The 16,150-nt window shown below is 38.1% G+C and overlaps 1 protein-coding gene across 3 annotated transcripts in view; it reads right to left on the reverse strand.

Annotated features, from left to right (window-relative positions):
• Positions 1-9,811, reverse strand: part of CRB1 (crumbs cell polarity complex component 1) — a gene marked incomplete at both ends in the record, with an annotated part of 205,899 nt that extends 196,088 nt beyond the window's left edge. For all 3 annotated transcript variants that reach the window (XM_080824427.1, XM_080824426.1, XM_080824428.1), the window contains one exon: positions 9,742-9,811. In XM_080824427.1, the coding sequence (XP_080680553.1) occupies positions 9,742-9,811 (70 nt within the window). The remainder of the gene's footprint in view (positions 1-9,741) is intronic.
• Positions 9,812-16,150: the final 6,339 nt, after the last annotated feature.

Below are 16,150 nucleotides of genomic sequence, written 5' to 3' on the forward strand. Positions count from 1 at the left end.
ATCCCATTAAAATATAAACTTAACAATAGCAAGGATTATGGTCTCTTTGTTGACTACTGCGTCCTCAAAGCCTAGAACAGTATCAGCCGTAAAGACGGAGTAGAAATCTTGGAATAAATGAAGTGATTGAATAGAAAACTTTTAGCATTTATTAATTATCCTATCTTGAGGCTAGGGACAACTAATCTTACCTTGATTTCCCTCTAGAACCAAGAAACCGGAACCATTCAGCTCTAAATATTCCTACCCATTCCTACCACAGTATCTTCTCTTATTCTGTGTCCCTTACTATTGTTATTGGCTTGAATTTTACATTTCATAGAACTTTGTTCTCTACAAAGGAAAAGCTAGGGAATATAGGACAACCTACATAACATACTGCTGTAAAACTTTGGAGAAATTGCTGCTTTTTATTAAATTGTGAAAGAAACTCTAGAAGATTGATTAAAAAGTATAAACAATATCAACAAACAGGATCTAGTGCTAGGTGACCAAGTTACTTTCCTTCTCTAATTTCACTTGTATGGCAAAAACGTAAGAGGAGAACAGATAACGGCATATTAATAATATAACAAATAATGCACCACAGTAATTTATAATCAGTGTTTTAATTGATAACGAAAGACCTAGTAATCTTTTGGTGCCCCAAGTAACAAATACAGTTTCTGAAAGAAAAGCAGCTTCAAATAATGAATATTTATTTAGGTAAAGAGTTAAGCTATTTGTCCCAAGTAAATATGGAAACACATTTATAACCAGTTCTAGTGCCAACCCTCAATATTAATCAGACACTGACTAAATTTCATAGGGCAGATCTATGAAGGAGAAAATTTCTGAGCGTTCAATTCAAACCAGAAGGTTGAATGTGTAAAAGGTGGTGATAGCGTAAAGAAAGATGTAAAATAGGAGCAAAATAGGAGCATACTGTACTGACCAGTTACCATGTTTTAGAATCCTTTTATAATTCAGTTTGCACATGAAGTTAACTAACCAATAAAAGCAGTATTAATCAAGCAGTTTTATCCTATATCAGAGTTTTATTCGGAGTAGGTATTATAGGCTGAATTGTCTCCCAAGAAGACATATATATTTTTTAAGATTTTTATTTATTTATTTGACAGAGAATGATCACAAGTAGGCCTAGCTGCAGGGAGAGAGAGAATGGAGGAAGCAGGCTCCCCACTGAGCAGAGAGCCCGCTGCAGGCCTCAATCCCAGGACCCTGGAATCTTGACCTGAGCAGAAGGCAGAGGCTTTCACCCACTGAGCCACCCAGATGCCCCAAGAAGATATATTTTTTAAAAAATATTTTATTTACCCATTTGAGAGAGAGAGCATGTGTGTGCTTGCGTGTGAGCTGAAGGGAGGGGTTGAGGGAGAAGAGACTGCTGAGCAGGGAGCCCGATATGGGACTCAGTCCCAGGACTTTGGGATCATGACCTGCCCTGAAGGCAGATGCTTAACACACTGAGCCACCCAAGCAATCCCCCTTCACAAGAAGATAAGTTGAAGGGGCGCCTGAGTGGCTCAGTTGGTTAAGCCTCTGCCTTTGGCTCAGGTCATGATCCCAGGGTCCTGGGATGGAGCCCCACATCAGGTTCTCTGCTCCGTGGGGAGCCTGCTTCCTCCTGTCTCTCTGCCTGCCTCTCTGCCTACTTGTGATCTCTGTCAAATAAATAAATAAATAGAATTTTTTAAAAAAGAAGACAAGTTGAAATCCTAACTCCTAGTACCTAGATCTGTAAACAAGGTCTTTGTAGATGGAATGAAGTTAAGGAGAGGTTAGTAGGATTGGTTCTCACCCAATGACTGATGTCTTTTTTTTTTTAAATGTCTGATGTTTTTATAAGAAGACAAGACAGACAGACAATGGGAGAACACCAAATGATTAGAGATTGAAGTGATGCAGATGCAAACCAAGGAATGCCATAGACTGAAGACCACCACCAGACACTAAGAAGAGGCAAGTATTTTATACAAGAGTCATAGAAGGAGGATGGCCCTCCTGACGCCTTGATTTCAGACTTCTAGACTCCAGAACTATGGGAGAATAAAGGTCTGTTGTTTAAGCCACCCAGTTTATGATACTTTGCCATAGCTGCCTAAGGAAACTGATACCATAGCCAAAAGCCAGAAGAAACCAAGATAACTTTTGATAGGTAAAGGAATGAACAAACTGGTACGTACAATAAAGTATTATTCAGTGATAAAAAGAAATGAGTCAAGTCACAAAAGACATGAAGGACCTTAAAATAACTGCAACTTGAAAGAAGCTAACCTTATTTTACAATTCCAATTATATGGCATCCTGTAAAAGACAAAACTCTACAGGCAGTAAAATGATCAGTGCTTCCCTGGAGGTTGAGGCAGGAAAGGAGGGTCAAAAAAAGTAAAGCACAGGGTACTTTTAATGTAGTAAAACTATTCTGTATAATACTGTAATATATCATATTGTCAAAACCTACAGAACTTCAGGGCACAATGGGAGAACTTTATTGTATGCAAATTTCAAAAATCATTTTTTGATCCCAATTTTGATCCCAGGAGAACTTTATTGTATGCAAATTTCAAAAATCATTTTTTGATCCCATTTTGATCCCAGGAAGGAATGTTGACTGACACAACAATCTAACTGTATTGTAAATGTATGTAACAATCACACAGAAGGGAACGAGGGAAAAAGAGCACTGGCTTAAGTAGCATTAGAAACAGGCAGAGTGTTTTGATTAAAGATGAAAGGAAATGTACATAAGTGCTCTACTCAAACACATAAAGTTATTTCTACAGGATTATGGATAAATAATTTGATGCTGCTGTATATTTTATATACTTTTTAAACTATATTTACTGAATTTCGGTAAGTAAATGGATGACAGATGGTAGGAACCAAGTTTCTCACTATTGGAGTGGGAATTTACAGAGAAGCAGGGGGAGGAGGCTAGAACTGTCTAATCCATGTGATAATAAAGTTAGAGGTATTAGTATTAATGCATATCTAGCTCAGTATGTACCAGTGAACATATTGTATACACACACACACACACACACACACACAGACTGATACAAAGCGAAGGTTAAGCAAAGCTTTATTTCCGCAACAAGCATCCAGAATCAAACCAATTGGTCAGGGCCACGTCTTACAGAGAGGGCGGCCCCTCCCTGACTTACAGACTAACTTTTATAGAGCAAAGGCCATGTGGTTGAGCCTGGTCACACACAGGTGGCCAGTGAGATTGTAACACACAGAGAAAGCTGCACAGTCATGCTAGGTCACACACGGTGGCCAGTTGAATTACAATTCACCCCATAGTAGCTATTTGAACTAGCCTATCACCTTGGTCAGAATTGGTGCCCAAAAGGCGGGGCCCACACTCCTTGGTAGCGAGAGAGACAGTATGCACGCCCCACTGATTGGATGTCTCCTCCTGGCCTGACCCACCCTTGTATTTGGGCTTTGTTACCTGGGACTGGTTTCCCAGACTTGCTTTTAAGTAAGTCCCCTGGGGGGGAGGGGGCAGGCTCAGTTTAAGTTTTACTGCATAAACAACAAAATCACTGTTTAACCAGATAGAATCGCCCTGGCTAAATAGGCCCTTGCATAGTACAAGGGAACCAGGGCCTGTTGGAATGAGGGCCTAGGCTAGGGCTGGGGCAAGAAATATACAAGATAAGTCTAGAACATCTTATAGACCCAGAAAGTAAGGTAGTTTTCAAAGTAAAAAAAAAAAAAAAGCACCTCACATTGATGGGGGGTAAGTTAAAAGAGAACAAGGAGCCAACTGAAAGAACTCTGAGTGGCCAAACCTGGAACAATTTGAGTAACAAAATAGAGTAGTATTAGATTATAGACCAGAGTATAAAATAAATAACCATGCATCCATGCTGATATCAATAAATACTTGAATAAATTAATAAATGAACAAGAAGAATCAAATCTCGTGCAGAATAATCCCAAATAATTTATGTAGATATTCCTCTCTCCAAAAGCGGGGACATAACTCCCCCACTCATTAGGTGTAGGCTGAGCATAGTGACTTCCTTTCCAAGAAATGAGAACAGACAAATACCACCTCCCAGGTGACTGAGGTCAATATCGATAGTCAAATCATGTTGATCATACGAATCCTTGATATGATGTAATGGGAATGATAATTTACCTCTGTGGTGGTCCTTTCAATGACCGATTTCTCCAGTCTTACCATGAGAAGAACATCAAATAAATTCCAATACTGGAAGATCCTGTAAAATACCTAATCAGTACTCCCTAAAATTGTCACGGTCATCAAAAACAAAAGGCCCGAGGAACTGCCACTGCCAGGAGGAACCTAAGGATACAGGACAATTAAATGTAACGTGGTATCCTGAATGGGATACTGGGTAGAAAAATGATACTCTGTAAAATCTGGGGAAATCTGAATAAACCATGGACTTTAGTTAATGATGTATCAGTATTGGTTCATTAATTGCTATAATTCATTGACACAGATGTAAGATCTTAAGAATAAGGGATATTGGGTGTGGGATATAAAGACCCCTCTGTACCATCCTTTCAATATTTCTGTGAACTTAAAATTATTCTAAAATAATAAAGTCTATTATAAAAAAGTTAAACAATGTAAGAACCTTAAAAATCATGCAAAAATGTTATGAAAAGGGAAGATACTCAATTCTTACATTCAATTCTTTATGTTACAAAAATTCCTTCATTAATGTATCTATTTAGTAACTATTCCATGCATGACTACCCCGTTATGTGGTTCCCTCCCACTGGTTCAGGATACATAAGTTAGCAAAACACCCATGGTTCATAGAGTCATGTAGTATAATCTACATGATTATAGTATAATAGGTAAAAAAAGAAATGAATCAATTTGAGAGGTAGGGCAGGGGGTTGTGGGGGGTAGGGGAGGAAAAAGTGTGCCTGGGGGTGGGGGAATAGGGATAGGGTGGCTGGGTTATGGACATTGGGAGGGTATGTGCTATGGTGAGTGTTGTGAAATGTGTAAGCCTGATGATTCACAGACCTGTACCCCTGAAACAAATAATACATTATAAGTTAATAATAAAAAAAATGAATCAACATAAAAATAATAATTCCAAATTTTGATGCCATAGAAGATAAATACAAAGTTCAGTGTAAGTATAGATCACAAAGCTGAACCTGTAATGAACAGAGATGGTGTGAATGGGAAAGAGTTACACTTTTATTTTCATTTTCTCAATGGAAAAAATTGGACATCTCAGATTTCCTGATAAACTGGCAGTAACATTTTTCTTAAGATTTTATTTATTTATTTGACAGAATGAGAGAGCAGAGAGCACAAGCAGGGGGAATGGCAGACAGAGGGAGAAGCAGGCTCCCCACAAAGCAGGGAGCATAAGGGGTCTCCATCCCAGCACACTGGGATCATGACCTGAGCCGAAGGCAGCTGCTTAAATGACTGAGCCACCCAGGCACCGCCTTTTTTTCTTTTTTTAAAAGATTTTATTTATTTATTTGAGATTAGCTGTAACATTTAAAAGATAACTAAAGACTGGTTTTTCTTGTCCACTTGAATTTCAAAATATGGTATTTTAATACCATTAATGGTAATTTTTGAAAATCACCAAAAAATGAAAAAAGAACAGAGTACCTGGGTAGCTCAGTCGGTTAAGCATCTGACTCTTGATTTTGGCTCAGCCACCATGATCTCAGCGTCGTGAGATGGAGCTGTGTGTGGGGCTCACCCTGGGCATGGAGCCTGCTTAAGAGTCTCCTCTCCTTCAGCCTCTCCCCTCTTTTCTTAAAAAAAAAGAAAAAAGAAAAAAGAAAAAAATGCAATTCTTCAGAAAAATCTGATTTACCCTAGATAAGTATCAAAAAACAGAAGCTAAAATTAATTCTGTTGTATTATTTAGGGAATAGTGAGTAACCTTCATGAAGTAGAAACTATTTTATTATAAGCCAATGAGATAATTATGAAGAAGCAAATACATCTTTTTCTCTAATAATTATGTAGGCAATTTACAACATGCTGTTGCAAGGATATTAGCTAGCACAGTGAATACCAAACTTTTAAATGTCTCCACACATGTAGCATAACCTTCTGTGACTCATTGAGCACACTCAAGTCTTTCTTGATAATGGCATTAAGATTGGATAAATCAGACCATATCTTCATAGATTCTATTTGTTCTTTATACTTGAGACAGGTTAAAAAGAAAGTATTTTTTAAAATAACTCTATTCAGATTCATTCACTTAATAATTGCTGAAAGGTTCTGGAAGACTGGATAGTACCCCAAAGTCACTGAAGTTATTTAAATAACTTTAATAATAGTTCTATCAAACCATGTGTTATTTACATACTGTGGCCATGCTTAGGAGATGGGTTGGAACAGTTACTTTTAAATTAGTCTAAATATGGCATTTACATAGAAAAATATTCAATTTACCTCAAAGTGTATAAAAGACTAGTGAGATATAGCCATAAATGACTTTTCTGATTCATGGTTGCTTTATTGTGATAGTTTTTTTAAACCCCTTCACAACAGATTCATATGTCAAGGTTGCATAGAGTTATTACAGGGTGCTCTCGTTATTTAAACAGCCCCCAGTAATGGACTATAGGAAAGTCTTTCTCCAATAAAATTATTTCTTAATACATCAAAAGCAAAAAATTATAGACCTTCCTGAATTATTAAAATTATTAAAATTAAAATAATTCAAATTTAAATAATTCCTGAATTATTAAAGTACATGAGAATCAATTTTGCAAATTGTGGAATGTAGAAGAAAACAACGGGGAGAGTAATAGCAAATTCATTGCAACTTCATGGAAAGGGGAATATCTACAAGCTCAGGAAACTGAAGTAAATGTCACTTCCTGAACCCCGCTCTAATATTCATCCTGTCCCGTGTGCTCACTCATCCAGAAGGAAATAAAGAGTGTAGGACATTGGACAAACGGTATAAATGTCACAGCCCTGATAGGAGAGCAAGGCACCACTTTTATAAAACATAAATACATATATATATAGGTATATGTATACCTATATATATATATATATACACACACACATATATTTATGTGTATATATATGTAGCTTGTAGTCAAAGTGATTCTTTTCTCACAAATTTAAGGGAATGTATTTCAAAAGTCAAGAGGAAGAATTACTGATTCATTCAACTCCTATGTTTATTTTACTGTGAGCAGCGTGTTGAGGGCCTTCCACTGTATCATTTCCAGGGAATCACTACAGGGAAGCTAAGAGCTCAGAATGCCGAGCCGACCACTGGATTCTAGTCCCAGTTCCACCATTCACTAGCAGTATGGCCTTGGCCAAGTAAATAAACTTGTGCGAGCCTCTGGTTCTTCAGCCGCAAAATGGAATTAATGACAAATTCTACTTGATAGGTACGTTAAGTATATTAAATGGGAATAATGCTTGCAAGACTTATACTACCTAGCTTCTCTCCTAAATCATCACTTCGAGGGGAGAGATATGTTTATATTTTACTATTTTAATGACTCCTAGCATCATCTTGTTCTCAGTAAAGATCTCAAGAAAGGTATATTGGGTATTGCAGAACTTGTGATCACCTGCTTTTGAAATGAAGAGCTGGATCAACGATAGGCTCCTAGGATCTATGAGACATACTAAGTATCTAGAGCTGTACTTGAGAAACTGCATCTCCAATTACCATTCCCTCTCTCTGATGTGCACCGAAGGCTGAGATACACTGATACAGTGATCTGAGTCTTGGTCTCATTCTATAAAATGCCTATGATTCTAACAGTATCTATTCGTGGAGTTGTAAGAATTAAATGGAATATAGCATATGTAAAATGTTAACACATTCAACACTTGTACAGTTAGGTATTATTTTGTTTGACTAGAACATTCCCAAGAGTACTAAGAGATAAGGGTAGGAAAGAAGGCTAAGGCCAGGATGTAAAAGTTTTAAAGCCAGGTACCAAAAAAAAGTCTAAAGTAAGTGTTTTAACATGGAAGGCAATATCATCATATCTTGCCAGCAAATGCATTAACACAGAAAAAAGTTGGCCTGCTTAAAACTTAAACAAATTGAAGCTTCAAATTTGTTTTTTAAACTGTTGAAATAGTGTGCTAGAGAATAAATCAAATAATTACAAAGTACTTAGAGATAGCAGTAAAATCACCCACTCAGAATTCATTTGTGTGTAATTATATGTTCATAACTATAAGATCCTTAAAAAAAAGAGATGTGTATTTCAGAGGTTACATATTATCTCCTTAAAAGCTAACTGCAGCTGGGATACCTGGGTGGCTCAGTCTGTTAAGTGTCTACCTTCAGCTTAGGTCGTGATCACAGGGTCCTGGAATCAAATTCTACATCAGGCTCCTTGCTCAGCGGGGAGCCTGCTTCTCCCTCTTCCTCTGCCTGCCACTCCCCTGTGCTCTCTCTCTCTCTCTCTCTGATAAATAAATAAAATCTTTAAATAAAAAAAGCTAACTGCAGCAATGCTAGGAATTTTAATACATACTGCATCGACATTACAAAGTTCTTTGCTGTAAAATGTGCTATAAACTCACTTCACTTTTCATTTTATGTGTCTTATTTCTTTTGCTCCCTTTCTTCTCCCACTGGTACATCTCAACATTAACACTTCCCTTCCTCACTTCCTATTGCATGGGGCCCACTTTAAGTTTCAAGATGAATAACTATTTAAGTAACAATTCTTTTTAACAAATACAGCACCAAAACCCCCAAATTCCGTGTGTGTTCACTGCAATCAGGTAGATTTTACTATTCATTTATTTAAAGTTTGACCTGGATTTTCTGTAATTGCCTTGAGCTCCTACTTGCAGAATCTACTCCTATGTCTGCCCAGCCTCTGATACATTATCAGATGTAAACTGTACAAGTAACAGTCGCGGGCTACAGAAGGTGACCCAGATTATACAACACTGTGCATTAATGCCAAGTCGTCTTGTTCACTGGCAGCTGCCCTAGGCTTTGCCTTACTGATACTCAGATTCAACAGACAAAAATCACATAGCCCCTTTGACAAGCACGCACTCTGTCTTCATTTTTAATGTATTCAGTAGCTACTGTCCTTCATAAACACACAGCTGAGGCCATTCAGTCTCCTTTGATTTTCCACACTGTGATCCATCTGACAAGATACCCTAGAAACATTACCTTTGTTTTTGTTCGGAGAAGTTTGTGGAATCCAGTATCTTAATTTATAAAACAGAAGCAAACACAAAAGAAAAGAAGCCCATTTCTCTCTGGTGTTTTGAACCATTATCCTTTGGGGGAAAATTGAGACTATCCCCTTGATTATGAGAGCAAAGGTGGCAAAATGAAGTTCTTTAAAAGTGAAGATACATACGTAGTATTGGGAATAAAATGCAATATAGCTTATGATGAACTTCCTTTCAAAGGGTATCAATTATCAAGTGCCAAATCCATTTTGTAAAAATGTAAACACAATAAAATACCTTCTTTTCTATGTGGCCATTTCAAGCCCCTGCTCACCACAACTGTAAGGGTTAAAAAAGAACATATTCTGTGTCTAGTTATTGGAAATCATAAAATCAGAATATTATTCACACTGACTGGTACTACTGACTTACTTAACACAGGACACTTTCCTATATCAAATTCTTTGTACTTCTTTTTTAAGTGTTGTATTCTGTAGAACATGCAACATTATCAACTATTGCTAGAAATATTTAAGTCAGGTGCCAAAGTTCAATAAATGGAAAAAGCTTACTTTTTATGTAGATGACCAGTGAGAAACTGAGGTAGAAGATGAGAAAGTAGTTAATTTTCATAAGCGCCATGGTCTTACTCAGAAGACATGCTCTGATGTGTTGCTGGTGGTTCTGGTCCAAGTCTGCTCGTGACCCCCGTCTGACTCAGAAAGGAGTGGGTGCCCCAGAGTGTCCAGATGCCATCTCTGCCTCTGCCCCTCTTACATCTACTTCACTGGAAAACACAGGGACTTAGACTCAAAAAGCTGTTGTGCTTCCAAGCATCTTACATGGGAAGGTGGGGTGATTTTTCAAACCTGGTGCAGATTTTTTTCAGGCTGGACTGGATTCATCCCCCTCTTGGGTCTTTTCTAATAGTTTTCTACCATCCTTATTGTTTGTGAAGTTTGCTTTATACCATTTTAGAACATAGTTTGAGAGATATCCAGATGATAGTTAATAGATATAAAAATCACTTTTCTTATGTTTTTTAAATAATGATATCATGGGCGCCTGGGTGGCTCAGTGGGTTAAAGCCTCTGCCTTTGGCTCACGTCGTGATTCCAGGGTCTTGGGATCCAGCCCCGCATCAGGCTCTCTGCTCAGCAGGGAGCCTGCTTCCTCCTCTCTCTCTCTCTCTGCCTGCTTCTCTGCCTACTTGTGATCTCTGTCTGTCAAATAAATAAATAAAATCTTAAAAAAAATAATGATATCATACTGTGTGTTATCACGCGGCTTGCATTTCTCACTCAGCAGTATTTCTAGCAATGTTAACAGGAGATGTATGGCAGAAGTTTTTCTTTTTAACACTGAAATACATGAGAAATAGAGAAGGAACTGTAAAGTCAAAGATGTGGAGAAGATGAGGGACACTTACTAGAGCAAGCTTCCTGAGGACGTGGGGAAAAGGGATTCCGGTGAGAGTAAGCGTCAAACAGAAGAAAATATTAAGTACTTCAGTAGTAAGAACTGAAGAATCACTGAACATGTCACGTACCAGGTACAGTAACAGCAGGAAGGGAAGGGTCCCACTGAATTACAGTCTCGTTCATTCGTAATCCTGCTAATAAACACACTGGCACGATCTTGCAGGGCAGCAGCCGTCCGGTGCGGAAGCATGGCTGGGAAACCAGGGGATTCCTCCAGAGTTCGGAGTTTTCAGAATGAGGGTAAGTAAGTGATGGAGGGACTCATAAGTGGTGGTGAGAGACACTGGGTACTGAGCTGTGTAATGAAGAAAGTGATTAACAGACAAAAAAGGAATACGGTCCTATGGATAGATGGTCTTAATCTGATAGAGGAACCGATGATAAGGGACAGAGGTTGATTGAATTCAGGCAGTGAGATATTGAAGTGTGTACATACAGAAGAGATTGCTGATCAGACTTGATCTAGGTTATCTTAGAAACAACTGGTGGAAATTACAAGAAAGTAGATTTGGGGTTAGCCTATGGAAGCTGTGTGTTAATAAAGTTTACCTTGACATGAAAGTATTTAAGAAGCTTATGACCATTGGAGGGGGGGAGGGGGGCACTAAGTAGAGCTTTCTCCTCAAAGACTTCTAATGTGCCTCCCAAATCTTTTTAATGCAGTATTCTGTGCCCTAGAAAGAAGTAGAATAGGGAAAGTTGAGAAAAGTAGTTTTCTTAATGTAAAAAATTATATATTACAAATTTCCTCAAAAGACATAGAATCTCTTTTTAGGTAGCTTTATACTACTGGAACCCTTTTGCATCTAGATTTTTTTTTTTTTAAGATTTTATTTATTTATTTGACAGACAGATCACAAGTAGGCATAGAGGCAGGCAGAGAGAGAGGGGGAAGCAGGCTCCCCACGGAGCAGAGAGCCCGATGTGGGGCTCGATCCCAGGACTCTGGGATCATGACCTGAGCCAAAGGCGGAGGCTTTAACCCACTGAGCCACCCAGGCGCCCCTCTAGATTTTATTTTTATTTTTATTTTTTTTTAAAGATTTTATTTATTTATTTGACAGAGATCATAAATAGGCAGAGATGCAGGCAGAGAGAGAGAGGGAAGCAGACTCCCTGCTGAGCAGAGAACCCGACATGGGACTTGATCCCAGGACCCTGAGATCATGACCTGAGCTGAAGGCAGCGGCTTAAGCGACTGAGCCACCCAGGCGCCCCTAGATTTTATTTTTAAATTCTTAACAGAATATAACAATTCTTGAATTTTGGGATCAGTAGATAGTTCCTGGCACATATGTTTCTGCTTCATATGAACTCCCTTTTCCTGGATCTGGTAAGATCTTGTCATTTGAAAATAAGGTTGAATATTATCTCAACGAACATAAATTTAAATGGTCAATATTTCTTTCAGATGGTTGAATACACCAAATTGCCTAGGACAGTTTTAGGTGTGATGTCTAATTCTCTGAATAATTTTAATGTCATAAATTGTAAAAAGATAAATAGTGCTTAATGATAATCTTAAAATTGAGTTTTGATAAAATACCTACAAGAGATTTTTTTTGTACTCACTTCATTTTAACTGTGTGGTTATGATTCTATTTTGGGTTCCCACAGTCTAATATTTCCTTTATCCATTCTTGTTTATGCAACTGATTTCTGTTATAACTACGTTGTTGAAGATCTCCATAATCTTCCTCCCAAATATCAATTATTTTTCTCAATAAAGGTTATTTGTAAACACTATCCAAAAATAAATTTCAGGGTGCCTGGGTGGCTCAGTGGGTTAAGCCGCTGTCTTCGGCTCAGGTCATGATCTCAGGGTCCTGGGATCGAGTCCCACATCAGGCTCTCTGCTCAGCGGGGAGCCTGCTTCCCTCTCTCTCTCTCTGTCTGCCTCTCTGCCTACTTGTGATCTCTGTCAAATAAATAAAATCTTTAAAAAAAAAAATAAATAAATTTCATATTGAGTTTAAAAATCTATGTATTCAAAGAGGAAGAGCTACTTTTTAATCCAGAGAAGTCTTTTAACTTTAATTCTTTTCCATTCATCTTATTGTTTTCTGATTATATAATAACAATGTTTATAATGTCATTTTCCCATACTGTTGACTTAAAGAGTTTTTCATTTCTTTTTGAACTATGTTTTAGATTTGGAAAAATTGTAAACTATAAAAACAGAAGAGAAAGCTAGGTTTCATGAATGGATTTTAATTGCTGGTTCAATTTCCTCTTCAGCTAAATACAATTAGCATTAATTTTATATGAACATTATCTATAGTCTATAAGAATAGGTATGTTTCCTTACAAGTATAAGAAAACAGTATAGAGGAAACAAGACATTCTATTAAAGATGCACTGAGAATACCTAGTACCAGTGCTAGGGCTTTCTCTTTTACAATGTCATAGCCCCACAAGGAGTCAAGGGCTCTGCCTTCTGTTTGGGGGAAACCTTCTAAGGAACCTGGTCTTATAACAAGATGTTACGGACACATGGGACAGGCCCATAGGAAGTTGTCAGAGAAAGGTCTACTACAATAACCAGGAGAACTACTGGCCACTTCCTTCACATAAACAATAACGTATGCTCACAAGAATGGAGAATAATAATTTCAGGCTTTGGTTCAACATTCATATGTCTCCTTGGTGATTAACCATAGTCTTCCGAAGCTGACTCGCCTATTACTAATCTACCCCCACCGCTCCCACCCTCAGCCAGGCACAACTTACTCTTTTGTCTCCTGTCACTGACTTCTCCAGAGTCAAGCTGTATTACCCCCTCTCTGTGCCTCCAGATCAGTTGGCCCTCATCTAATAATCAGGAGGGTGGACCCTGAGTCTCTGATTTTATAGAGCCCAACGTCCTGCAATACGAAATATACATATATATAAAAATCAAGGAAAGTATCAAAAAGCACAAATAAAAAATAACATAATAAATGATAAGAGAGAGATAATGATTAAAGAGGAATGTTGTTAAATTTTAAGAGATTACTTTTTGTAATTCTATGTAAATAAATATGGAAATCTAGATTTAGTGCATAATTTTGTAGAAAAATACTAATTACCAAGTCTGAACCCAGTAGAGACAGAATAAAATAATGCTTTTTTGTGTGTGACTGATGAAGCAAGGGACAGTTAATGAAAGTACCATTTTATATTTCCTCCCATCCTTTTCTCTTTCTCATTTACCTCTTTCTTCACTCCTTCTGCTCTAGGATTAAACCTAAAATAAAACATTAGCAAGTAAGCCTTGCATCATTGTAGGAAATCCAAACAAAGAAACATAAACATGTAGCATGTTAAAAAGGCATTCATTTGAAATGTAATCTTTATTGTTATTCATGTAGAGTAAGGCCAGTGGATCAGTACATGATTGCCACTGAAAAGGTAGTTTGTTATTCACAGTGTCCAAGACCAGAGGGAATGGCACGCTATGCAGGGACAGACAAGGAAGCACCATGGTCAGTCAAGAGACAGAGGGAATGGGAGAAAAATGTGGGCAAAGGTTTGATTGTGATTTCTGCAAGAAGAAGCAGGTGAGACTGTAAGCAGATTTAATTTGAAACATTTTAGCGGGCTCTGGAGTGTAGAGTAAGGAGAAGACTGGTTGAAGATGTCGGAAAGGCAAGAAGGGACTGGTTCTTGGGAGGTCCTTTAAACTATTGTAAATCTGCCTCAAGTATAATGTGTTACATACCAAATAAAGGAATTATGCAAGAAAGCAGTAGGTGTAGAGAAAATGCTCCTAACTTTCCTTAGGAAAGTGGCCTCTAAGATAAATCTTAAATTATGAATCTGAATTAATGATCTGAATATGGAAGTGGAAGAGAGGTCGGGGTGTCCTAGACCAAGAAAATAGAATGTAAGACATAGACTTATGATGTATACTTCACTTGAGTGTAGAATGAATGTGGGAGAATGAGAGGGAATGAAGCTAAGCTAGAAATACTGTAGTCAAGTCTTAAAAAGCGAAGGTAAGCAGGCTAGACACCATCCCGTGGAGCATCTGTCTCCCACTGGCTATCCAGTATTAGGTTCTCTGGGGTAGGGCCAGGAATTCACATTTTGAATACTTCCTAGGTGATTCTGATACAACTAATCTACTTCAGTGACTCCCAATATCTAAGAGGTTTTTTTTTTAAGTGGAGAGTAATACAGTATATAAATTAGAGGAGGACGGCTTTGAAAGGGAACAATTGAAGGCAGAGAGTCAAAGTATGAGGTCAGCACATTTTTCTTGGCTGAGATACAAGGGTCTAAACTGGACACTCTCACAGAGGAGGGGTCAATTCAAGAAGCCCTGGCAGGACTTAGTTATTGAAAGAACGTAAGAGTGCAGGAGAAGGAGGCATAAGGAGTGATCCCAGCCTTCTGGCCTTGCAAAGGGGGATATTTAATGAAGACAGTAAAGCCAAAGAAGTAGGAATTCCTTTGCTTCTCAATTCTAGGCAAAGTGAAAAAACGAAAGAATACAAAAACACAGAATTTACTGTCATATATAAAAATATATTTTGCTACAGAAAGCATACACACATGCACATCTATAGGGAACGGATAGGATGCAAATAAATGCATAGCAAAGCATGTGTTTCCACGAGCTAGTGTGTAGATTGCACGGTACAGCAGCAGCACTAGATAAAGAATGATACCCAGAGTCAGGAGGTTTCAAGTTGGTCTGTTTCTAACAGAAGTTCAGCCAGTGGTCATGCTCTAAGGCACTGGGCTCGATCACAGTGGAGAGAATACTGACATGATCTACTTAGGGTACTCAGGACTCCAGGCTCATGGGTTATATTCAAAACAGGGACTCACGCCCAGAATGGGAAAAAAACAAATCAGCAAGCTCAGGCAGAAATTTAAATGTGCTGAAAAAAATATAATAGGAATTAAGCTGAAAGAACAAGCTTTGTAATCATGTGAGAGAATATTCTAAGGGCAACCAGACTAATTCCAGTTCCCAGTGTTGACTACTTTGACAAAAAAATCAGCAGCTCTGTAAGGCTTAGTCTAGAGTTTGAAAGTTCTCTTGTGACTATAGCTGAGCAACCTGGAATAAAGCAACTGACAGACAGGAGAGTCTGTTTCTCCAAAACAGACATATATGACAGCAATCGAGGTACGTTCAATTGTGGGCTCCTTCTCGCAATTATTTTTTTTTTAAGATTTTATTTATTTACTTGACAGATAGAGATCACAAGTAGGCAGAGAGAGAGAGATTGGAGGAAGCAGGCTTCCCGCTAAGCAGAGAGCCCGATGCGGGGCTCGATCCCAGGACCCTGAGATCATGACCTGAGCCAAAGGCAGAGGCCTTAACCCACTGAGCCACCCAGGCACCCCACCTTCTTGCAATTATTAACGCTCATTGTTAGCCAGGATGTGAACTACTGAAAGGTATTGACTCAGTAAATATTTTCCTTGGCTACATTCATATCTAAGAAAGAGTTCTTAGATTATAAGTAACAGATTACCTTAAGAAACAGAATTTATTGGCAGAGTA

Source organism: Martes martes (assembly GCF_963455335.1).
Source record: "Martes martes genome assembly, chromosome: 15".
In the NCBI taxonomy this organism is placed as follows: domain Eukaryota; kingdom Metazoa; phylum Chordata; class Mammalia; order Carnivora; family Mustelidae; genus Martes; species Martes martes.